Source organism: Zootermopsis nevadensis, unplaced genomic scaffold (assembly GCF_977971745.1).
Source record: "Zootermopsis nevadensis isolate Lab colony 2312 unplaced genomic scaffold, Znev_1.0 Znev_ptg000010l, whole genome shotgun sequence".
Taxonomy (NCBI): Eukaryota; Metazoa; Arthropoda; class Insecta; order Blattodea; family Termopsidae; genus Zootermopsis; species Zootermopsis nevadensis.
The window spans coordinates 21,414,301-21,440,291 of NW_028259142.1; the positions used below are offsets into that span (position 1 = coordinate 21,414,301).

General features: G+C 46.5%; 1 protein-coding gene across 1 annotated transcript in view; it reads left to right on the forward strand.

Moving 5' to 3' along the window:
* dally (division abnormally delayed protein) overlaps positions 1-25,991 on the forward strand; it is a 119,892-nt gene that overhangs the window by 56,435 nt on the left and 37,466 nt on the right. The window contains exon 3 of the mRNA XM_022073145.2: positions 1,607-2,448. Coding sequence (XP_021928837.2) covers positions 1,607-2,448 — 842 coding nt within the window. The remainder of the gene's footprint in view (positions 1-1,606; positions 2,449-25,991) is intronic.

Genomic DNA, 25,991 nt, shown 5'->3' on the forward strand with positions numbered 1-25,991 from the left:
GGCATCTAATTATAATATTTAATTGTGTGTTTTGGTGAGTATCGGACGAGTTTCTTGTAACCGCGTGACGCAACTCGGTTTTTAAGCGCCTTCCTCCGTTCTACGCGACGATGTGATTGTCGGCGTCTTCGGAAGTCGTCGTATTGTGTGCAGTCCGTGCGAACTGCTTCAGATGCAAACCGGCTTCTGACAGAATTCATCAAGAGTCGACAGTGGACTTCGTGGACCCTCGACTTGTGTTTTTGACAGAGCTAACCAGCATCCTCCTCCTTTGCTATCATACTCCATGCCGAGAAACACATATTTTCTTGGGATCTGCATCTTGTAGGCAGTGAGTCGCGCAAAGTCACACGCCCAAATGATCGCGTGTCTTCCGCGTACAAGCCGTGAATTCGTTGCTTAGGAGAAGAAATAGTTTACAAAATATTTGTTTGAGACTTGAACGTAAAATTTATCGTAGAAACTGTAGAATTTTTATCTTAGAAAAGTGTCCATGACTGCGAAGAAACCGCCCAGGGCATGTCGTGCCACGTGGTACAATAACTCACGACGCCACCAACACTCAAGAATTTCGGGTCTTCGGAAATAATCAGGTCTTACGGCTCTAATACACGTGAAATATCGCACGCGACTCTAACCCCTCGGTCTTAACTGAAACGTGGTTTTGTTAATTTCATCTTGAATGTCTCTTTTATTGTTTCTGACAAAAAAAAGTGGTGGTCTTCTCCAAGTTTGTCGTAGACTGCCACAGAGAACTTCGCATAAGTTACTAAACTGGACACGATTTGGATAATACTAATATTAATAAACTTGGCAACCCCTCCGAGGAGCTCCGAAAGCTCTAGTTACATTGAAATTATACGTTTATTTTTTTATTGTTTGTTTGCTCACACGCGATGTTCCTTCCGTCTCTTATCCTCAGGATATAGTGCTGTATCTAGAATGTTAAATTTGTGTAATTTAACGCAAGATTGGGCATGCGGTGGATGGGTTAGGTCTGATACCGTGCTTGTGCTGATTGGTCGTCATGGACGAACAAAGTATGTGTGCCTCGTTATTAATAGATCTGAGTGTATTAAGGAATGCAAAGATCAGCGTAACTCATAACAAAGGCAGTGAAATGGTTGTTAATTTATCACAACAAGTGACGTCTTCAAATCCAGTTACGTAAGAGCCGGGACAATTGGAATCACTTACTTAAAAGTTCATGGCGCTGCACTCTGCTCGCAGTCTTTCGTACGCGAACGCCATCTTTAATCGGCCGTAATTATTTGGGACGGGCTGGCATATTTCAGTGGCCAGCGGCAACCTTTGTGAAAAATTTCCATTTTCTGACTCGGGCCCTCCGACGCCTTGTGTCCTGTTTCAGAAATTTGAACTGAATGAAATGGGGGGCTAATTGTTCTCTTCCAGCACTTCTACGTATTTTGTAGAACCCCGAAGGTTCGTTAGAATTTTATCTGGATCGTGTTCTGAGCCAGATAAGACCACTCCACACTCGCATATATTTAGATCCGTTTTAATATTATCTTATCACCGACGAATAGGTCTCCCGATTGACGGTATCTGACATGATATTTATATGCATTTTGTTTGTGTGTTTCAGATCACGTGGCAGAGCTAGCAAGACAATCAGAAAACAAAACAATGACGCTATTTAGTCAGGTGTACCAACGTATGGCCATACTCGCAAGAGAACCAATCGCGTCCTTGTATTCCGACCTGATTGGTTACCTGAACGCCGACAAGGAGAGCGGTCATGACAGGGAACCAGACGCAGAACAGCCATCCGCAGTAGCCACTTCGTCTCCTTCCGTTACCCTCGTGACGGCAGATTTAAACCTCGAGGAATCTGTGACGTCGTTCTTCACCAGTCTGTTTCCTCTGGTGTATCACCACGCCGTGAACCCACATCTGCGCGATTTTTCCAACGATTATAAATCGTGCCTGAGAGCCACCATGTCGGAGATCCAGCCCTTCGGCGACGTACCGCGACAAGCAGCTCAGGGGATTAGCAAGACGATGGAGGCCACCAGAGTCCTGTTGCAGGCGCTGAACCTGGGCGCCGAGGTTCTCAACAACACGGACACGTTGCTGATGACAGACTCCATCGATGCCAGAGGCGCCCAGTGGAGCGAGTGTCACACGGCCCTCCTGCGCATGTCGTACTGCCCCATGTGTCAGGGGCTGACGCGTCCGGGGTTGAAACCCTGCTCGGGATACTGCCTCAACGTGTTGAGGGGATGTCTCACGCAACACGCCTCCGAACTTGACCTCCCCTGGAATGGATTTGTTGAAGCTACCGAGCGACTGGTGGTTGCGGTCAGGGGTCACGACCCAGCTCCTACAGTTGTGCTCAACGTCGAGGAGGTCATACGATCTCTAGACACCAGAATTTCCGAAGCAATAATGTACGCCATGGAGAACGGGCCGAGCCTGGAGAGGAAGGTAAGAGCACCATGTTGACGCGTGTCTCGGCTTGTCCTCCCCCGCACAGATGTAACAGAATGCACGGCGTTACATGTGTCTGCAACATGCGAGCCACGAAACCCGAGGCGGGATTGGTCCTCGCCCATCCGGTTTGTAGACCCAGGACGCGTAATTGAAGCACCGAATTTTGCGTAATTTTTGTGTGTTCGAGTCGATTCGGGCCATGAACGAGGTGTTGAAAGCGCTCTGGATTAAAACGAAACTGCGACATTTGGTTACGAATTAAAACCCCCTGTAACTGATTCTAACTAAGGCGAGTCGTGTTAATGTTGTGCCACGTTTCAGGACCACACTGCCTCCATCTTAATTGAGAGGTGCTCGAAGGCATGATTTTCCTCAGAAACTCCCCCTTCCACACGGCGGAAGCGACCGGAAACAGGCTCAAAGTAGAAGATTTTTATTCAGAACAAATTCGTAAAATTATACGTAGGCCACTACACACAGAGTCATCTATTAACATGTAAATTTCCTGAACAAGATGATTAACGTAATGGAACACAGTCCTCAATTGACTAGCTGATAGTAGCTCAGCTAGTCAAGTAATGTCCCGTTTTTTATGAAACCGCAAGGCTTATTTATTGCCTCGTTCACGTGGACCTTCCCCAGTCTCGATCATCAGTCACGTGGATTGTTTACTTTTGCATAACGTAGTTTCTTAAGATGTCTTCTTAATATTACCTGATGTCTGTGCCCGGGCGGTCTCGTGTCTCGAGGCCAACATTTTGAACGAAATTCTCCTCTCCTCTCGTGCGTGGTCTAGTGGTACAGAAGTTAGCATTGTACTTAAGGGTGTGAACGTAGTGGGGACCTGCCGAACGCCTTGCAGTATTTACACAGATTGCGGTCGGAATGATCGATACAGCTGTTGACTGTTGCCGATTGAGTGCGCCCCAAAATGTTTGACGAAGTCCGGACCGGAATACGTACACAGAACGTTTTAGCCCGAACAGAAAAGTGTACCTTACCAATCCATACCAAGCCAGTGTAACCGAAGCGATAGATCGGGAACTGAGTAAAAACTTCAACACACGTTTGTAACTTGGTAGGAGATTTTGTTGTTTTATGGTTAGGGTAGATGTCAGATGGTTTGCCCGGCCGACATGTTGGTTAGCTGTGAGGCCCTTGTTTCCTGGTTTGCAGTTTTCGTGTTAATTATACAAAGACGAATGATCGATGTTTTCTTCCGATAAACCCTACACATTGGGGTTTTTCGCCCGTTAAGGGCGGGATTATTCTGCTAGGTTAAAAAAAATACGATTTCTTTTAAAAAATGGCTTCGTTGGGTAAATTCTTGAAGGTGGCAGTCTTTTATGATACGTTCCAGATAACACGGACTTGCAAACGAAAATGTCCGGGACGGAACTGGACAGACGAAGGCACACAGAAGTGGATATCCGAGAGACCCCAGCTCATTTTCAGTGTGGATGAGACGAGGTTTCCGCTTAAAAATATTCTCCCTAAAATACGTCGTTAAGCTCGTAAGAGGCAAGAATGTGGACCCCCCCTCCCCCACCACCCGGGCTATGTTTTTTCAGTGGGGCTAGTCTCAGCGTTATATAAAAGCGGGATTTACCTGCAGGATTTGAAGACCTCATTCGTCCCTGAAATGTTTTTGGGCTCTTTTAAGCTTGTCTCCTCACACGACACGTGGACAGGCCCTTGTGCGGTGACGAACTGACTCGGACCACGTGTCAGGTCCACACGTGGAGCTGGCATCCGGTGTCTTGAGTCTGTGGGGTGTAATTGAGGTGCAGTGGGTCTCGGGAGGACTTGACAGAAGGCGGTAAAGAAGCTTGAAGCTCATGCTGACGTCCTCAGGATGCGATCCCAAGTCCCCTCGATGTGTGCTGACCCGAATTCAGCGGGAATTGGATACTAAGGCGAATCACGAGCTTCGTTGTCCTCTCAGAGGGGAAACATTTGAACAGCGGCAAGAAACTGGAAACTGAACTACGGTCACGCTCGAGCGTATTTCGACGTCTTCTTTGCGATAAGCCAATTTGTGTATTCCGAAAATGAAGTACAACTCATGAACAGAGTCTGTGACCGACGTTCGCACAGATCAGCTTGGAAACAGGCGGTAAGCATAGTTACCACTGACATATAAAGGATGGAAAGGTCTTGTCCTCGTGCACTGTATGTACCGTGTACTTTCCAGATACGTTGTTTGTGGACTCGTATTGAACTATGTTCATTTATTTCCATTTTTAATGTTACTCATTTTGTGCGTACCCCAGGTTGGGAAACGCTGGTCTAAACAATTTCAGGAAGGTCTGTGTTCCGTGTGGATGATTAAGTTGATTTAAGCGTCTCCCAATGCGCGTCACTGCTATTGGTAATTATTTGTAATGGGAGGAGTTGGTGTTCTTCGCCACTTTTAAGTGGATGGGCTTATTCCTGCAACGTTATTTTGTCTAATTGATTTAATTTACGTGAACTGACAACCCTCTGTAAGCGGACTTGGCAGAGATATTTGTGCGAAGTGTTCTTACCTGTAGGTCAGCGTTGGCGTCTGCCGGGTGAGCGAGACGCTTGGTCTGACTTGAAGCACGGCTTTTCGTGGATTTATTAGTCGCTTGGAATCGTCCCACGTGGAGGACGCACCTAGTTCGGGGTTCCGTGTCAGCTGATGTAGTGACGACGAGAGAAAATCCACCCCCAGTCGATTGTGCTGTCATTCCACATATTGCGAGCTTCCCTCCACCCCCAGTATGGATTTTTATGACTCGTGTTTTAAAGAGGTTTTGGATTTGGGTGGACCAAAAGGGCTCTCACACATTCGTTTTTCGCTGAATTTTTACCTTTTTTAGTTGGTACTAAGTAGGCCGATCCGGGTTCAGAACTGGTTTATGAGGACGTATAAAATTCCGTTAATCGTGCAATTCTTTGCCTTAATTTTAGAAGGGGAGCCCGAGGGCAGGGTTCGTTGGCTGGTGAGAACCGGGCGATGTTTTATTTCGTCTGAACCGCCCCTCGCTTAGCATCTGTGTCCGTCGACTGCCCTTACCAGGAGGGCGTGCTCCGTGAAGTTCTCGTGAGCAGAGTAACGCTGTTAGGGCGTTGTCTGAAAGAATAGAGATGTCTCAATGGACCCGTAGGGCTTCGTGTGTGCTGATTATCTCCGCACGTTGATAATATCAGTTACCTCTTCAGTATTAGGCTGCTACGATAACCATCGGCGAGGACGTTTTAGGTGTGATCGAACAACGCCTTGTGACGCCGTCCATGTCTGTCTGTCTGTCGAGTTTTCAGCTGGTGCACACCGAGGCCGCGGCCTGCCGAGTGGGCAAACTACAGACCGTCCACTGTCTCGCGCAACCAGGGTTCTTATACCACGTTGGCCTTCGCCCTCGGGTGCCCCAAAGGAGATCTTTCGTGCAGTCCCCTTTTGGGAGTTGCTTACAGGGCTTATATCCCCCAGCGTTCATCCCCGGGCTTTATCTCAGATGTTATCTCCACGTTTTATCACGGTAGTAGCTCCAAACTGGACGTGCAACCTCCCGCTGGGAAAATGACCTCAGCAGTTGGGTTCAGCCCCTCAGTTGCTTCTCCTGAGTATTTCCTATAGGCCTACAGCATTGATCACAGACGGCCTTGAACTCTCTAGCAATTCCTGGATAGGCAGGCAGGGCACTTTTTTCCCTCACACAGATTTGTTAGCCACACGAAACGTGTCAGGGGTAGAATAGTTCCGCGGTGAGAGCCAATTTGTCAAACTTATGAAACAGCTGGCGGTCAAGATTAAATAATAGAACTTTTTTTTCTATTTGTGGCTTGTGTGTGTAGCCATCCTCCAGGGTGGCTTCCAAACGTTACGCGACGATGGTTTCCGGGGTGATATTCGCAACCTGGCAGCCCTGAGTCTGAAGCAGGAATCCTAACCACTGCACCGAGACTTCTGAGGGGCCGGGGGAGTGGATATAACAGCAAGCGACTTACGACGGAAGTAGCAACGCGCGCACACGTCGGCCGCCCGGCCTTCGAGGCTGCTTCTTCCCTGCAGTTCTTGGGTTCTCGGTGTTTCTACGCAGTTATGACAATGTTCCACGTGATGCCGGAGTGGGTCCGTCGTGTACCCTGTCCTTGGGCGCCGTCAGTTTTCGTACAACACGGCGGACCACGTGCACGTAACCGTCACGATGTTTGGCCTGGAACTCGTCGCTCTGCACAGTTTCTGTTTATTTTGTTAGGCCCAGCACTGCGTTCCGATCAGATTGACAGCCAATGAAGAAGTTCCAGAGGCCAGAAGATTCATCTCCTTCGGTATTAACGAAAAAATTAAATCAGTGGTTTCTGTGCAAAGTAGTTTCGACCACAGCATTTGTAGTTTTAGTACGAAACGTCATGGAGTCACCTAACCTAAGCAACACGCCATGACGGCGTATAAACGGCGTGGAGTCCAAACTCCACGCATTTTAGACCTCGATGTATTCTTGATAGTGAGCTCGCAACACCCAGAGCTGTGCGTGCTTCGTAACCACGGAGTTGGCGAATGTGTCCCAGGAGTTTGAGCATTCCACCATGAAATCGATTGGGGATGGTCATTCTTAACCCCTGCGCTAATCAGAGGCTAGGCTCATGTACCAGACTTAACGGCGAAACGTCCTAGAACGTCGCGATCTGCATAGTCTTCGCATTGAGAGCGTTGAATGTCACCGAGGTTAGGTTAGTGTCCCGGGTGCCCTATAGTGTCTTAATATCCATACGAAATTTGATCAAAATCCACCCTGTAGTCATCCGTTTGAAACTTGCGGACAGACACTATGAGAGACATTTACATTCGTTCACGCAAATCGTGCAATGAGCTCTTAGATTTTTTAACCAAGCGATTCTTAGTTCGAACATCACAGTCAGAAATGCATTTGAATGATCTTGCAGAGGAACATGTAGGGTTTTAATAACGTTAATGCAGGTGGTAACTATAGTTACCTGTAACCTCTAAAGGTTTCAGTCGACTCTGGTTGTAGCTCCTTTGAAAGGTACATTTAGTATATCATTAATATTGCTTCAGTATTCTTGGAATGGTTTTCGTGATTCTCAGAGTAGATTCTGACAAGAAACAATCTCGTATCTCCTTTATTAATTAGTCGTTCCGTTCACAGGGTAGATGCACATGAAAATTTGCGTTCGTATAATCCATTACGTTCTGTTCTGCGGTGTGGCGTCTCGTACCTGAAGCGTCACATTTAATTTCAAACGTGGCTGTTCATTTGCAGTCGCTGCTCTATTGTTTCTCGTCGCCATTGTGGCATCAGCGAGGAACGTGCTCCGGTACTCAGTGGCTGTTTTCATCGCCGAATATCATTTGTCGTGCCGCGTGCCCCGGAGCATGTAATTGCTTCGATCTCGAGTGTTTCATTTGCTTTAACGAAATTAAATTCGCTCGATTCCAGTCTTCCATCCCGCAGGCGTAAGACGTAATCACGAAGCTAAGAAAATTTTATTAGCATTTCACAGTTCTGGTGAGCTCGTTCGTACCCAAGAGGACGCTGGATACAACTGCGTAAAGACGAGACAGTACATGAGCAGGTCACGTGATGAAACCTGAAAGAGGCAGACCGTCAGTTGTCTTCAGATAGTCGAGGTACGAGGACGTCTTTTGCACAAGTGCGTCGAGTGTCGCAAAGTGCAAGAGAATTGATCCCGTGGCCTTTCAAGTTAAAAGAAATCAGCAGAACTGAGAGGAGTCGAGCGAAGCGCATCAAGGCTGGAGGTCACGGGGTTGAGGGACGCGCGCGACTGTAAGCAGCTCCATCTGTCAGCGATGCTTCGTTCTTAACTTTGACGACGTCGGAGGATAGGAATGTTGGAGAAGGGTTTAAATGCACGAAAGATATAAAACTGGTCAGAGATTACGACAAGACGGAAAATCATTCTCTGTTGAATTTTTTCAGTGTTTCCCCCCACTGGTAGCTTTACGATCGCCTACCCAGAAGCTGACGCGCCCTAAACTTCGCATAACCATATTTGCATGCAGACAGAAAAAGAATCGGGCTGGTGTATGTGAAAGTAACCCTGCAGTGTGATTTATACCGGTCTCGCCTCAAGTTAACATGGCGTCCGGGCTCCTGCAGGACCTGCTATTGGCTTAACTCATTTCTCCAGTCTCCCACATGCACGTAACCAACCGGTTAAGGAGTCTCGTGGCTCTCGATACTTAGCCGCAGTGGATGTCTGCATGGGCACTTGCCGGCCGACGACGAATATGATGTGTTAGGTTCGAGGTCAATCCCGGACGCCGTCTCGCTCTTCCCCAGGAAGGTTACGAGACGCAGTGCTCCGTGGAGAGCCTGACAATAGCTCGTCCCTAAGGGTTGATGCTGTTTTCGCAAGACCCCGACACCCGTCCCCATCCAGATCCGCACCTCCGACCTCTGTGTGCCTTGGTTCTCAACCCGCTGTCTGCTTTCATCTTTGTGTGGTCCTCGAAGACTTCTGAAATACCTAGTTACCTGGTATCATGAACCAGGACTGCTTAAATCCCATCGCTGTGAGCATCTATTTGAGCGTAATGGAGAACGTCAGATCGATGTGTAAGATGCGTCTTAATTATGATCCTTTGGCGGGATGCATACGAAACCAAAAACGGAAATTAAATCGAATATTGGAAGATTCCTCTCAGTGATGACTGATTTCGGCGGCCCTCAAGAAAGGTTGGCACTCCTGCTCTGAGATTCGTTTGAACGCAAGGGAGGCCTTCTCTGTCGTTCTACCCCGACTCACCCTTTCTGCAGCTCATAGAGCGTACCAAATTAATTGTCGAAATTGACAGGCAGGTCAGGTCAGGTCAGTATTTCTTAGCCCGTCACATTTACCAGTTGCTCTGGCATTTGCTGAAATGCCTCGGGCTTACGTCTTGAGTCCGTAAGTGCGCCTTCTTGGTGCGGTAATTATTTGCAGAGTAAGGTTACAGCATTATCGTTCTTGGTATGAACGTACCGGAATTCGTCATACTTCCGCGAACTTGAAGCATCATTACGTAGCGATGTGATCGGAATCAGCCTCGACAGTTCGCTGGTTAATACAGCGTCATTAAACATAAAAAACCGAACAGCAACTGCTAACAGTCATGTGGTTGATGCAGCGTCATTAAACAAACCATAACCGTTTCGGAGGAACCTTTTACATCCATCTTCAGGACATGTGATAGAGGTGACATTTCCCCTCCGAAACGCTGGCAACCTCCTCGAAGACCACAATCTTGCTTGATCCACGTGGTTCACAAGTGCACTCGGTCAGTCGGCTAGGAGAGCATTCTTACATTCCGGACGTCTCCGGGTTCAGCGGTTTCAGATGGAAACAGCTCGGTAACCGGTTCAAACCGGTTTAAAGATCGCAGTAAATAGCAGAGGAGTCTTAAAATAAATGTAATATTAAGAAATAACTCTGTTCGGAAGAGGCCTTCTTGACAAGCTGATAGTCGTTAAGCTAGTCTAGGAATTGCTCCAATATTGTGGGATCTGAAGGTGCATCACCGTGTCGTGAGCCAGATAAATCCAATCCCATTCAGTGCCTTATCGCAAGGGATCAGAAGACTGAGACACACATCGAGTGGTAAAATTGGTTCAACATTCGCACTTTTGGTTTTATTGCAAAGACGAATTTGCACGTGAGAATTTTTAAAGCCCGAGCGATTTTTAAATATTTTTTTATTACAGAAATTGCAGTTATAAATTTGGAGACTGCGCAACGTAGGGTCTTTTCTCTGATAACCGTACTGATTGATATTAAACATCGTTTGACCCAAAACAGTTAATACTTCACACTCATTGTCTGTTGGCAATCGAGCCTTAATGCCAGTCACGTGGTTCTGTGACCCCCCACGCCTTCTTCTGAATAACATCTTCGCTGCGAGAACTCAATAAATGTTGATTCCGTAGACAACCCGATCGAGACGCCTTGCGAAGGATTAGTGAGGAGCGGCTGGATTAAATGATAAGACCACACAAAGGGAAGAGGTCATTTTGAGGGTGTAACCAGCCGCCATGTTAGGCGGCCAAATCCTTTGACGTTACTAACCCCACAATGCACTCCACGACATTCTTTGAGATGAATGGACCTCAGAAAAATACTGTCTGCGGTTATTTTTTTTTTTTTGCGGGGGAAGGGGGGGGGTGTCGGTAAGACGAGACGGAAACGCCCGAAGGTTCGGTTGGGCGTGGTGTTTGTCGTGGGAGAATTCGTCTCTCCTCTGAGCGTGGAATGTTCTGAAATTCTTGTCCGCTGATCTGGAATCGTGTTGCAGGTGAAGGTACAGTCAGTGTTTTGAGGAATGCGATGTGTCTGGGCGACCAGGAGGCGGCCCCAGACCGCAGGAGCGACGTAACGAAAGTCACTGATCCCTCGGCAAACACAGATTCTGACAAGTAAATACTTGGTTAAGTTCGTACAAAATGTCCCGTATTTTCATGGAATTTGGAACAGATTCCCCGTTGCTGTGGTACACTCTGTGCAAAAAAAAATATCCCCAACTCCCAGCCCGGAAATGACGTAAGCGTACAGTTTGCCTCATAATTCCATGACGTAACCGATCCCTCATCGATTGCGCTGTCGTTGTGGGGGGGGGGGGGGGCCTCCAGTCTGTACGAAGCGACCGCTGTACAAGCTGGCCGGAGTTAACCGGGCATGATGTTAAAATTTTAATGGCTGGATGTTCACTAAATTGGCAGTGGGTGAAATAGTTTAAGGTCTTCGTGGAATAAATTCCGTGGCACGCGCTCGTATGTGTTCTGTGTCTCTGAGTAGACGTTGGGGTTCGGGCTGAAGGTGACAGCTGTGGTGTTTGACGGAGATTTCAACACACGACCATGCTGGGAATTTTTGTGCCGATGAATCGCTGACTTTTAACTTGCAGGACACTGTCGGGGCCTTATGTCAAGTGTCACGTGTTGTCGCGAAAGACACTCATCTGTCATATCCTTGAGGCAAGTTTGTTCTTACAAGTTTTTAGCGGTGGACATTTGGTTGATGGTGAATTTGTGTCTTGTGGGGTGTTGCCTTGTGCACTGGTTTTTCGTCCCTTCTGGTACTCAGTTCTACCAACTTACCTATTAGTAAGTTTTTGTCTCGATTTGATATGGATTGATTTGGATCTGGCTTATAGATTAAACCCTTTCGAGGATGTCAACATTTTTTCCTGTGTGTTCCTCCTATTGATATCTTCATGAAGCCCAAACGCGTTTAGCAAATAAATAAATAAATATTAAACAACGCTGATAAAAGTAGCTGGTTTTGTACTCTCCTATTGCTCATTGCGAACGGTTTTAACTTTCGATTCCTTCCTACAGTCGCTGTGTTAATATTTCGCATTATGTGTAAGTTACTGTAGCGGATTCTTGTATTTTCCGAATCGCTGTAGCCATTGGCGGCATTAGTGTATAGCCCTAACGCAAGTGGCGCTAGTGTCGATCCCATCTCAGAAGTTTGTTCCTCCGTGATGCTGAAAATTACGTTGGCACCAAATTTAATTCAAATCCGTATTCGTTTTGATCGGAAGGGGCGAGAGAGGGTTTTGGGGTCAGGCCGCGCGCTGCCTGAGTTCACGAAGTTTGTAGAACATTGCCTTCTGGGTAAACTTGGGCAACACTTTCTAAAGCTGCTTAGCGTTCGCTCACGCTACTTAGCACAACTTCCACACACCGTAGATTACTACGGCGTAGACGCGTGTTACCAACGTGACGTAGGCGGAACTCGAGATGTTGAGTTTATCTCTCTCTGTGCCTGCCAGGTTACGCGTTCTGCGGCCCAGCGATTATAGACAGCCGTAGAAGTTGACGTCTTTCCATTTAACAAAACCAAAGATGAGATTACAACACGATTCTGTGTCACAAAAAGTTCCGTACATTTGACTAAGCTGAAAAACCCGAAGATCGAAGTACAGTGTTCAAGATAGATCAGCGTCATTTGTGTTCAGAAGCTGACAGTCAACCAGCTATTGAGTCCGTTGGTTCGTTACCCGGCTCTCAAGATGCCGCCACGTGTCATTTCAATATAGTCCACACCCTCGCCGAATTTCGATTGGATCCGCTTCGATATTATCGTCCAATCTTAGCTCCCGCCATCAGAGTTCTTTATCAGGTCACTCAGTTATCGCTGTATCCATGCGTGTTACAGACCCCGCACATCTCAATGTCACATCGGTTTGGCATCGAACTTAAAGATACGAATAACGTTTCGAGAATCGACTCCGCTCTCGACTGTGGTCATTCCTACAAGAGTCTTAAAGTACTTTTTAATCAGTTGAAACGGTCTGGACGAAACTCGAAACCAGTTTAATATTCTAACCACTTGGACACTTTCTTCGTCCTAATTGCTGCCACTCCTATCGGAAATAAGGTTCATAATAATAAATACGTGCCGTCCGAAACGTCGAGGGTCACGAACGTTGTTGAGAAGCTGGAAGCCTCGTCTCATTTTCTTACGCGGTTAATTAGTTGATGTCTGAAATACGCTGCAGTGGTAGTAACCCTATTGGAGTGGCCCATTGGTCGAAGTGTCACTGTCCTCGGATTGCCTCAGGCAAAAGAGGGCTACCTTTGACCTTGCGGGGGGGGGGGTTTCTGGTTAAAAACTCATGCTTTTTGACAAACAAGGACACAAATTTAATGCAGCTGAATGTTTGCAAATTGACTGGAATTAAGTGACTCGTCGTGAAAGTGATTTCCGAACTACGAGGCGGACACAGGTTGTATATTGCACTTTGTCGTCGGCGAAATGTATTCGGGACAGACTGTGAATTACTTACGAAACATTAACGCGGTTTGTGATCTGTGTGTTCAAATAAAAACTCGAGTGCACTAGTTAACGGTTATTAGAACCGGGTCGTAGGAAGAGAACGTTCCCATAGCAATGAATACTCTGGATCTTCAATTTCTGCAGAAATTCCCGGAAACCAAACCTGAAAGACCCCCATCAGCGAGCGCGCAACAAAGGATCAGATTTGTTACGCAGCATCCCTGACGATGAGAGCAGAAATTGCTCTCGAAACGTTGGCAGAAGATTTGGTTTAATCACCATTCAGCCACCTGACGCGGCTCGTAGCCCGAGAGTCTTTCATCAGATTCAGTCGCCGCGAAATCTTCATTTTTTACACCCCTTTTGGAACGTTATAGGTCATTCCTTTTCTTATTAAACTGGTCGTTTGCAGGAACATGCAACAGCCAATCGAAATGGCAGGGCGAGGACAGCCTCCGGCCGTAACCTTCACACCTGACGTTTATTTCGGAGAAGTTCAATGTTTTCGCGTTCTACCGTCAAGCTAGTTGCTGGTCTCTGGTGTGAACCACCTCATCACTTCGCCTAGAAGCCACGAATACACATCGCAGTCCCCGCGATCTACTGATTGGTTTTCACGACAAAAGAAATCTCGTGAAGTCGCGGGCCTGGGCTTCGGAACTCTTTGTTCCAGATTTCAATTTGTGTGAGAGCTCTTCATACGAAATGTTATCAGATTTGTTCCAGCAATCGCGACCTTTGAACTGACGTGTGTTAACTGGTCCAACCCAAACTATCGCCTACCGGGCGGCGTCACGTTTTCTCGTGGCATTTAATTCTCGTGTGTGTTGATGGGAGACTCCCCAAAGGTTTATCATAATGATTTAGGGCCTGTACGAATTTTTGTTTTAAATTTTTGTGATGGAGCTCTCAAATGAACTAGCCAGTCTGAATACAAGTTTTTTTTAATTAAGCTCAAAAAGGGGAGGGGGTTATGGTTGTGTACGCTGTTGATGTGACGCGGAATATTATTCTGCCCCCTCCCCCCCCCCGCACCAGGAACATTTCTGCATGCGTTCACTCAACGCGGGTTTTATAAGTAGAATCGACCTTAAAAAAAATTTGCGTCGATACGGACAAACAAGCGCCAACCGCCGAGGCACGAGGTTCATTAATAAAAAAAGCCACAATTTGCCTCCATGCGGTAATCCAGCTCCATTGTGAGCTTTCATGCGGTTTTCGAGTGAAATGTTTATTTTTCGAATTGGATCGTTATGGATTTTTCTGCCGTCCGTGTATATTCACTTCACGTTCGACGAATGAAGCCGTAATTAGGCTTACAGGAAGATTTTTTTTTCCCATTATAGATCTCATCAGAGACAAAGAAAACATCTTTGGTCTAGAAGAGAGTATTGAGCGTTGCCTTAACCCAGGCGTTTTCTGGTTCGACGACGTACACCGATTGTAAATCCCACGGACGTCTCAGTCCACAGACAATAATATTTCCAGACGCCTGTCCTTACTTTATATAACAACGATCTTCCAACTGCACATGTTACATGCACCAGTGACCTATTGTGTAATTTAGTGGACCGAAGAAGCCACGGCCTACTTTAAATTAATTTTCCAGTGTTTTGCCAGGTAGACCGAGGACACCGCCTGGACAGTCGAAAGGGGTTTTAAATTGGGGGGGGGGGGGAGCCGGGCTAGGAACCACAGATGGAAACGTTTCTCAGCGTGACGTTTGGTCCATGATCTTACGTCACTGCTCGACTTGTGTTGAGCCCCTAGGTAGTCGCCGATGTAGGGAGACACGCGTGTGTCAGAACTTTCCGAACTCCGCACTCTTCATATTCTCATATCATCGTGAACTGCGGTCACCTTCGGATTGTCAGCAAATGCTTTCGAACCTCGCCGTTTCCCGTGGAATGTAAAATTTGTTTCAGCTGCTGGCCGGATAAATATCTTCCTGCAGTCCACGGGCTGAAATTACATTCCTTTGGTGTGCGTCCACTTAATCTGAACTTCGCCTCAGACTTCAACCATTGATCCGATGGAATTTTTTCTGCGGAGGCTAAAGAACGTGCTTAGTAACGTTTCATCTGTGACGTCAGCGAATTCCATTTGGCGTACACACAGTTATAACTATTGCTCGTTTCACGTCTGTGTATCAGCTGCTGAGGTTAGGAGCCAGTGGACAAAAGGACGGGGGAGGTTTTGACCACGGTTTAGTTCGAGGGGCTGAGGTAAACGTCGAAACTCTTAGGACATCGGGTTCGAACCGAGAGCTTCGTCTCAGCACCTGGAAAGCTATTCGGTCACCTGTTCTCGTATTGGATGTGCGAGCGTCGATAAGCATCTTCGCGCTGTCGTCTTGTCGGCGATTGCCAACGTCGTGAACGTTTCTGCTGCCTACATTGTCAGAGTAGAAGATGAGGTAAGGTACGCCTGTGTTGATAAAACACGGCCGCCTGAAAATGCTCGAGTGATCGCTTCTGTCTTATTGAATCTCCGTGTTCGTGTAGACGTAAATGCGTTCAGAGCTAAGCTAGGATTATAATTCTGGCAATTAATAGCACTCGTTTCTTTTCAGTTTACGAAATCCTCTTTCCTCTCTCTGGCCTACGTGGTTGCCATAGCAACTGATCGACTGTTGCCTCATGTGAATCCAGTTGCCGACCCCGTCGGGGAAGCGAATGCAGTAATTTGCATCTACCAGTTGACTTTGTTAACACACGACCGATCTATTTTTGAGGCGAACCCGCTCTTCGTCATACGCGTTGCCTAGGAGACGGCCTTCCAGGATGCAATTTAATTCTTAAGTAGCGGGGATTTTGTGAAGGTTTCAGTGGGCCCGCAAGCAAACGGTGGACGATATTGAATAGAAATGAGGTTCATTTTGCGAAATTAGAAGGAAAATAAATTTGAAAATTCTCTGTCCCTTCTTTTGTATGGTTTTAGAATCCTGTCTCTTACACAGGTAACGTTGATGACGTCGCTGGGACCGTGGGTTCGAATCCCACTCAAGCCATCGATGTTTGTCCTCGTTTTTCTGTGTCGTGCTGTCCCGTGTAAAGGTAGAGGCCTTGCGACGGGCCGATCCCTCATCCAAGGAGTCCTACCGAACGTCCATAGATCGAGCCAACGAAAAGTTGGGACCCGCAGTGCTCAGGCACTCGAAGAACGGGTCGTTCCCAGCATCCCCCAGTATTGGACCTGGACGGTAGTAACGGGTGGAGAAATGCCCTCCCTTACACGAACAGAAAGATGTTCTCTGAAGTGACGACTGGGAAATCCTGCAAAAAGGGAATAATTCGCTCCCGATCTTCCGTTGCAAACAGCGGAATCAATCGACACGTTGTACGCGTATGAAGTGTTTTAATTTTTTTAAAACTCGACACTCAGATTGATAAAGGCGACAGGAACGTAAAAACGTCGCTTACAGTTTTCAAATGATTTCCCCGAAAGCCCTGAGTCACTCTGTGCAAGCGTTCTCTTTTGTGTCGACAGTGGCGTTATTTGTGACCTGTTGTTGTTGTTGCTTTAGGAGGCGGGAAACAGCGTCTGTGCCTCGAAGGAGGATCGTCTCTGAGTAGACTTTTTCCTCTCACCTATGAATGGAAACGTTGGGTGCCCCCCCCCCCCCCCCCCCCCCTCTGAACACTGACCTGCAGAAATATCTACGCTCAGGTAGCCTGACCTTGGGCGTTCGGGTAAGCAGAAATGTCGACGCGAAATCGTAAACAAGGAAATTGCACCGTCAACGAGTGCATCCGCTCCAAATGCCAACGCAGGCAGATCGAGGTTTTAATCGAGTCTCGTCAGACGCAACTTTGAGAGGGAGAGAAAGGAGAAGTTGACCGCTGGGTTCCGTAAAATAAAGAAATCGTGCGTTTTTGCGTTGTTCACGTGACTTTGTCCCCCTGTAATGTCATTTAAGAGACTTGCAGCGACATGTACTGCAAGTTGTATGAGGTGCAGGGGCGGCCTCGACGAACGACTGCAAGCAAGTCAAGTGTGGGACCATTTGGAGAAGTGGCCGTGACTTGCAACGCGGAGACAAACCAAGGAAGGACGAATGCAATAAAGTTGGCTCCAGAAAAGAGACAGATTCCTTCTCGGAATCTTGTCCGAATTTATTCTGTCGACGTATTGTGGTGCAAATAATAATGCATTCGTCTTTAAGTAACTGGTGTTTATTTTGTATTTTTTTCAAAAATGAAGTACAGGCTTTGGAAATTATTATGAACCGAAACGTGCATCAGTTGTAGAATTATTTCACAAACGATTGGACAGTTTAATTGGCCCGGAAAGTTTCGTAGAAATTTTAACGCAGGATTTTTATAGTCTCTTTCCGTAAGAAATCGAGCTCTCGCAAGGATTTTGGGGCACGTATATCTTGAAAAGCCCCTAGAATATTCCTACAGGCGATTAATTATGCGTCTTTGTGTATAAAGGATTGCGAGGCATTCTTCGTCATGTGGACTTCCTGTCATCAGTCATTCCTCTCGGCCGTGATTCACTACCGCGAGATGACGCTGGTCTAGGAAGTGTTATTCATTTTCGTGTAGGCCCACAGGCTTTTGCAGGATATCCCATGTAGTTAAATGTGTTTTGTCATTAATGCATGTATTGCCGCTGAATATTGAACGTGTGCGTTGTCAGGAGACGTGACCCGTGCGTGCACGAAGGATCGTTCAGCCTTGGCTATTGGCAGACGGGTTAAAGTAAAGGAAAGAAGATTGCTTGTATGTTCTAGTCACTCTTATATCCTAAAGCAAAACCTATTTGTAGTTTCGATATGCGTTCGATGTTCCGTGTCTCGATATCTGATGAATTTAAACACATTTAAAGCCACAGATGTGAAGTTTAAGTTGTTGTTGTTGTTCTTTGACCTTGTCTGCGTCGCGCCATTTTGTCTTGCCGCGGCCTGTACAGACCGGGGGGTGGGCGGTGTTCATCCTCAGCGTATTTCTTTTTGCGATTTACGTTTCATTAGTATTATTATTATTTAGTGTTCTGTCTGACGACAGGTCCATATGAACAGGATCCTTCCATCCTTTTCTCATATACGTTCTTGGCAGATGATCCAGAAGTGGTTTGCCATTGCCTTCTTCTGTGTGTGAATGGAGTAATTGTTGGGATGCCACGGAGGAAAACTCCGTGTTGCCTAGACCACGGCCTTGCCCAACACAAGTTATAAATTCGGGCACCGCCGGGAATCGAACCCGAGACCCCAGGATTACAAGGCCAGTTTCATTAGTACAGGTACTTAAATGTTAAAGCGGGCACTCCCCTCCGTATTTATGATCCAACACCAAGAATCAGCAGTTACTTTTAATCGCCTAATTAATTTATTTATTTATTCCTTTTGGCTTTTCTCAAGTTTCTTCAGCATTTCCATTGTACACGAAACTGTGTTGCGTCAATGTTTTACCGCGCTCTGGCGCAATTGGCTGACGGCTGTTGACTATAAGCGTCAATATGTTCGGATGCATTAGGCTGATATATTTTTAAATATAAATGCTTCCAAATTTCTAATATTGACGTGGAACACAACGGAGAGTCAGCACGTATTCAACCTGGGGTACGCGAAGACATCTTAGGGGGTACGTGAAATTTAAAAAAAAAAATATATATATTATTTTATGATAAACACTGAATAATCAGTAATGGATTTTATTTAATTTATTTTAGATGTAGATTACATACTATGTATAACTTGAATTATACACCAACGACTTTGGGGGTACAAAGTTGAAGAGAAATTATATCTGGGGGTACGCGAACAAAAAAGGTTGAATGCCACTGCTCTAAATTACCGAAGTATCTGCACTAAACCCGGAGCGGAGAGTCGATGCATGTCTGTTGACGGCGCGGTGGCTTGGCGTGCGTCCCGAAAAGGGCGTCGGTGCAGCGCGTTCGTCTGTCCGATGCCTGCGCCGTCTCGTTCTCCCACAAAGTAATGCTTTATCGTTGAATTTTAATATCACGAGATGTGGATTTTGAAATCTCGCGGTGGGAATCTCGAGAGACGTTCGTTACAGAACGGCGAACCGTCTCAGAACTGGATCCGGTTTCGAGGTTCAGTCACGTGTGACTGCGACGAGGCTTATAATTTCTCTGCAACTGAAGGTCAGAGAAAGGGGGGGGAGGCGACTAAATGTCGTCGTGAAAGTTCAAGACAATTTCGATTCCACGTTGTAGTAACTATTTAAGTTTTACAGCAATACAATAGTAGGTCTTTAGGTCTAGGTATATAAATTTTGCTATTTCGAGCGGAATATTCGAATACTATGGCCAACATCGGCTTGTTCTCCGCAGGGAGAACCTTAAATGTAAATCACACCCTTGTTTGTGTGCATGTGGGGCGTAGAAAATCTCCGAATTTCTGCTGAGTTACTGGCGTCAGTTAGCATGTGCGTATTGACGTCTGTAACCACGGTCGGTGTATGAATATTTTGCGTAACTATAATTGTAACCTGTTAAATGTACGCGTTCCGCTGACGGAGGGACGGACGGACAGACAGACAGAATGGCGGGCGTCTGTACCGTCAGCGATACAGAAAACCAGGACGCTTTCAAGGAGGAGCTTGTGAAATATCATTTTCGTTAGAAATACAAGTAATATATTTCTTCATTTTGAGTCGACAGCCTGAAACATCTGAAGGATTCATCGCGAGATGGAAATGACGTGCGATGAAATGAGCAGAACGGGTAAGAATGAGAAGAAGCGTTGCCAAGGTAACGGGCACAGAAGGCGGGAACAAAAGTGCGGAGCGCCTTAGAAAGGGAATGTTCGACCGCGCTGCTGAAGCAGTCCCCCTGAAACAGAACGACGCGAAGAAAATGCACGGGAACTTTTCGCTCTGGGTATTCGTAAAATACGTGCGTTCCGGTAGAGACAGTCGTGGCCGATTCCGATGTATTGCCCCACAGTTCTCCTCTACAGAGAGAGAGATGAGAACGGAAGAAACTTCGTTCTTTGCTTAAAGTCGCTGTACCTTGTAGTCTGGTAGAAGTTTATACCGACGTTTCAGAGGTCCTTCCTGCCCCCCCCCCCCCCCCCAACATCACGGCGACAGGAAAGCTAGGACCTTGGACGTTGGTAAACTTCGACCAGACTACACGGCGCTACAATCATGGACACGGTCCTTTAGGTTTGTGCGTCATTACTACAAATGACTTAGATGTAACCTATGTAGATTTTTGGACAAAAAAGTCATCTTCCCCCATGCCAGAAAGTTTCCACATTGATTAAATCTGTTTTTTTGGTTAATCTTTGTTTTGATTTGTTTTTAGGATCATGTTTCATGACTGTTGTTTGGCTGTCGTATGGTTTTACAGGGTTGACCTATTGGTCGATTAACCAGGTCAGACCGTGCCATTGGGGCCGAGTGGCTCCTCAGAACCGCGTTTGGAATCAATGAAAAGCTTCCTCAGTCGGATTGTATGTCTGGCTTCACGGAATGACCGGATTTCATAATTCTTTGCTGGAGTGCTGGTAAACCCAAGTGCCTTTGTAACAATCGCGGCGCCACGAGTTATTGGCATCGCCCTCGCCTTGACAACGCGCATGTGCTGTCACAGTCAATCTCTTCTTGTTATTGATATTGTATCTAAGCGTTGTGTGGGGCCGAGAAGGAGACGAGGCACGAGTCGCCTTGTCCCGATTTAATCCAGCACTCGCTCAGAGGCAGTGTGGCTTGGGATTAAGACTCTGAGCTTGCAGAAAAAACCCCTTGTTGTATATGAATGTCTGTCCTGACTTCACGAATGTGAATTTCGACATATCGCGTTAGCAAAATGAGAGAATGGACAGCTTTCTGCATTACGTGCCAATGGAAAGAGATTTTCAGGACACCATTTTGAGTCAAAAAGGTACGTTAAACATGGGTCCGGAGATATTCTTCTCTAAGCGTTACGTTCCAAGGCTGCTTCAGTAAGTGCGATGCACGAGGCTGTTAGACGTGTTTGCCAGATCATGGGGGGGTTTAGCTGTATGACATCAGGTGTGCCTTGCGCCGATCGTATTAACTCAAAGGTAAGGCGTCTGACATGTATCTGGGAGGCAACCGGTTCATATTCTGACTTGGGGCCCTGTTTGCGCTAATGTTTCTTATTCCTTCAGAGAAATGTCAGACCGGCCTTCGTCCACTCTTTTCCTACTCAACTTTCGTACTTAACGTCTGAATATTTCATTCGACCGTGTAAACCTTTGATGAAGGACTCTTCCTTCATCAAATGACCAAAGGCTCGATGTGCAGGTTGGGACATGAAGTGTTCTGAAATATAACTTTGTTTCAGTCGGTCCAGTATGACTTCCATTTTGCATGAAGGTCAGATCTGACATTCCTCAAATAATAAACCACCCCACAAACATTAGTTGCACAGCGTGAAACATAAGCATTTAAAGAAGTGTAAAGGTAATAGTCAGTGGATTTTTACCTGCAATAAATGACGAGGTATGACCTTGAAAAGTATTTTTGTTTAGTGTTGTTTGTCTCTGTAGAAAGACAAGTAATGTAGTCGAATCGCTGCGTCTTTGATCTGGCCGGAGGGTGAGGTCGAAACGCTGCGGAAAGGCCTCGTGTTCAAATATAGGCTGCCACATTCCAACAGGCCGCTGCAGTGGCAGGTAGTCTTTATGATGCACGACGATGGCGACCAGAAAAAGTGCCCTGGCTCGGCGACTGAGTTGCTGCATTCCAAGGGAAGAGAACTTTCATACGAGACTCCAGTGGATAAACTGTATTATTCTCAGCTTACACACAACAACAGAACAAACAACCCTTTCCAGTGGCCACTTACGACCTGCTTTGGTGACGTCATTGAAGTTTTTTCCGCAGTCTGGTGACGTCATCAGCGTTGCTGATATTTGTGTATTTTCCTTTGATTTTTCTTCTTCGCATTACCCCGATTGATTATTGATTGATTTTGAAGTCAGATACAAATTCTGTCCAAAATTGGCGCACTGCAAAAGATACGAAGATTAATTTTGCAAAATCGCGTAATTTCTTTCTGCAGAAAACGTTTAACTACGTCACGCGTAACTCTTGTATTCTGCGTGCAGGTTACTTTAAAGACCTCTGAGTCTTTCTTTGATGTCCCAAAACTCTATTTCCAGCGTCCTCGTAGGCCTAATTTCTTTTCTTGTTCAGTTAGATTGCCTTGTGATGCTTTACAGCTTCTCTAAGGTACAACGAACTTTAATCGACCCAGAAGAAGTTTTGGACAACTTGTTTTTTAGTGAATTTTTTAAAAATTATCGCAGTTGCAATTACAAATACGTTTTGGACAACTTAAAACTGGACAGAAGATGACCGTCTTCTGTGTTGCGCCGTGTAGTCTGGTAGAAGTATACCGACGTTTCAGAGGTCCTTGGCTGTAATGACGGCCTATCATCTGGTTATAAAAAGGATGCACATGCCACAGGCGCGGGGGAGATGAAATCTGTATTTGTTTGGCAGGAGACAGGCGCACCTCGAAAAGGTCTGCTGGTTTACGCACGCAAATAGCGATCGCGGGGGGGTAAATTTGCTGTGTGACTCATTCCTCTGTCCTGTGTAATGCTTGTACATGCCAACTGCTGAGAACCTCGCATTCCTAGTGTCTGCACTAAACATGAACGGGGCAGGTAAGAGCTCAGTCACTTGACTGCCTGCCAGACCTTCACCCCGTGGGACTGGTTCCGTTCAGTCAATCCGACTGGATAGATGCTTGCCCCAGAGGCGGGTTTGCTGTCCTGACCACATGTTCACAGACGTGAGGAGAGACGATGGATGAATAACATTATAGAGGAAATTGTGCAGGATGCAACATCTTCGCTACCCCACACCGCGCTGATCATTCCTAACAAATTCTTTCCTCAAGATTTGAAGCCGTGTTGTATGTTCTCTGTCGATGAGCCTCGAACACGGGACCACGCTGAATAGCAAATGGAAACCGTGTGAAAGAATCTAGAGGCCCTCCCCCCACTTTCTGGGACTAAGATCATAGTAGGTTCACGTACAGGGTGTGCTGAGTAAAACCGTGTTTGTTTTCTTACTTTCAGTCACATTGCAGCAACTTCGTAAACAAGTGCCAGATTTATTTACCTGAGGATCGAACTTTGGGACAGACTGTACTTCCAGTGTGGCATTTTTCTTGAGTACAGCCGTTCAGTCCGTTTCTGTGTTACACGTTCAGACCTGTCCGGTCGTGAGTGTACGAGAACCCTCTTAATTTCACAAACTTCAATTTCGGGATGCATTGGAACTAGAAACTTTTCAGTAATGGCGATCAGGAGGACAGCGTGGCGACTGAATGTTTCGCTGTTCGCCTAATATTGTTGGAGTGATAAAATCAAGGAGTGTGAGATGGGCGGGTTATGCAGCACGCGCGAGGACTGAGATATTCAAACAGAGTTGGTTGCAAAGCCTGGAGAGAAAGGACCACTCGGACACCGAGACGTAGGTGGAAGGATAATATTAAAAGAATCACGACGGGAGGGAATGTTCTGGATTCATGTGGCTCGTTTTAAGGAGCGGCTGTGGGACGATCCGCTCGGCTCCACGAAGACCAAGCGGCTTGCTGTACTGGTTGCCTATTCTGTGGAATGTAGCCCTCCCTCACTCCGTACCTACCTAGGCGGCGTGCTATGTCCCATTGCTTCCATTAGCTTCCGAATTAGACGGTCGGCGGCGCGCTCTGTGCTCAGGGCCGACATCAGATCACCGTGCCGAATTGTACGTTCGCTCTGTAATGTCACTAGCATCGCCAGTCTATGCGTTTATGTGATAAACACAGATAAGCGAACAAGAACGCGAGCGTTCTGAATCTGCATTCATTGCGTGGCAAAGGTCCCAGTAGATTAGAGCTCGTCAAAATAAAGAATTCTACGTGTGACCGGGATGTTCTTTTGTTAAATCTTTTGTGGTACCGCCTGATTCGACTTCTAATGGTTAAGTGAAGTGTTTTCTTCGCGGTACGGTCTGGATTCGTAAATATTATGAAGACGAGCTTCGGCTTCAAAGGGTTAACCAGCTGATTTTCGTAATGGTGAGGTGTAGTGTTTTCTTCGCGGTACGGACTGAATTCATAAATAATATTCAGACGATCTTCGGCTTCAAAGGGTTAAGAATCCTAGTTTAACATGCTAATAAATGCGCCTGTTTCTCGATATTCGGGGGTCTTGTTCTTGTGCTGTCGAGGCTCAAATGTCAACCACACATACACATTAAAGTCTCCAGACGAAGACGTAGAAGGATGGTAAATAATTAGATTATGGACGGATAGATGGGCAGAGAAGAATTGGAGGGGGGTACGGCGATGAAGTGGTTTATTGCTGGACGGTACACCCACGTGCTTTGTTCAGCAGAAGAAAACTGTGGTAAGCTTTCTTGAAACCAGTCAGAGAGCAGACTTGGGTAATTGCATTTGAACGTATAAATCCAGCGGCCAGATCGGTATGCGGTATGTGGTATGTGGACCTGACTTGCAGGTAGTAAGTAAGTAACCCACACGTTTGTAAGGACGACGAAACCAGGTTCTGCTGGACGTGTTTTACAGAGAGGAGGCCGGGAGCGGCGTGGTATGTGTCCTTGGACAGGTACGGACCTGAAGTCGGCTCTGCCTTCGTGATCCACGGCGAGTTCCTGACAGTACGTAGCCCCTAATTGTGCGTCCGTCAGAATTTATCTATTATTCCTTTCTTTGTGATTTATTTAAAGACTTTGGCAGGGAATGACAACGTAATTAATTGATAATGGATTGGAACGGACATGTAAGGAAGTGGTCGTGGCATGATTTAAGGTACTGTTCTCGTATTTGTCTGGAGATTCTGAGCAAAACCACGAAATATTTCGAGACAGAAGACGTGCGGACCGAGATCCTGAGGCGAGACGAGTGAATTGTTGAATCGTGTTATGACATCGACGTTTTTCGGTACCTGCGTTGTACACACTTTACGTGTTCCTCGTTTCCTCTCTTATCATTATTCGTAAATTCGTGAAGTTTGCGCCGTTGTGCAGGTAACTTATCTTTCTGAAACTTTCGCTAGCCTGAAATATGTTTCTCATTACTTTCATGGTTTATTCAGATATAAACTCCGGGCAATTTTACTGAGCGCTGTCTTTCTTTAGTAGCTGATAGTCGCTCAGGAAGTCAAGAAATTCCTCGCATTTTATGGAACCAGATGGCTCGATACCGAGTTCACAGGACCCCGCCACTCGTGTGGGTGTGTCTTGAGCCAGATCAATCCAATCGCATTCGCTGCTTCTTAGCCAGAAGACTCCTGAATCCACGCAGTTTGTGATTTTGTAATCGTTTTGGAAGTCTGTGATGACATTGGATAAAACGGATGAAAGTCTAATGGGACCAAATCCGGGCTCTGTGGAAGATGGGGCAACGCACTCTGCCACAGTTTTGCGGTCCTGCGTTATCGTGAAAGATGACGTTTGTATTTCCGGCCGTGGTCCAACTCGCTTCGTGTCTCTTCAGGCTGGTGACGTATTCTCCGGAATGTCTACCATGATAACCATTTCCATGTCCCAGAAGAGAGGAAACTGTCTTGAACTCTTTCTTGCGCCGAGCAAAAGTCGTGTGACGCCATCCGATGATGAATTCCATTCGTGGACGAAAGTCCAGGGATGATGAAGACATCGAGAGGCGACGATGAGGCTCCGACAGACCCCAGACGACTTTTGCCAACGAGGAATACGGGCCCATGCTACGAGAGGGCGGAATGCTGTTTCCGGTGGAGGCCGAGATGAAAAATGCGTGACCTCCGTGTGTTGCGAGTCGTCTTC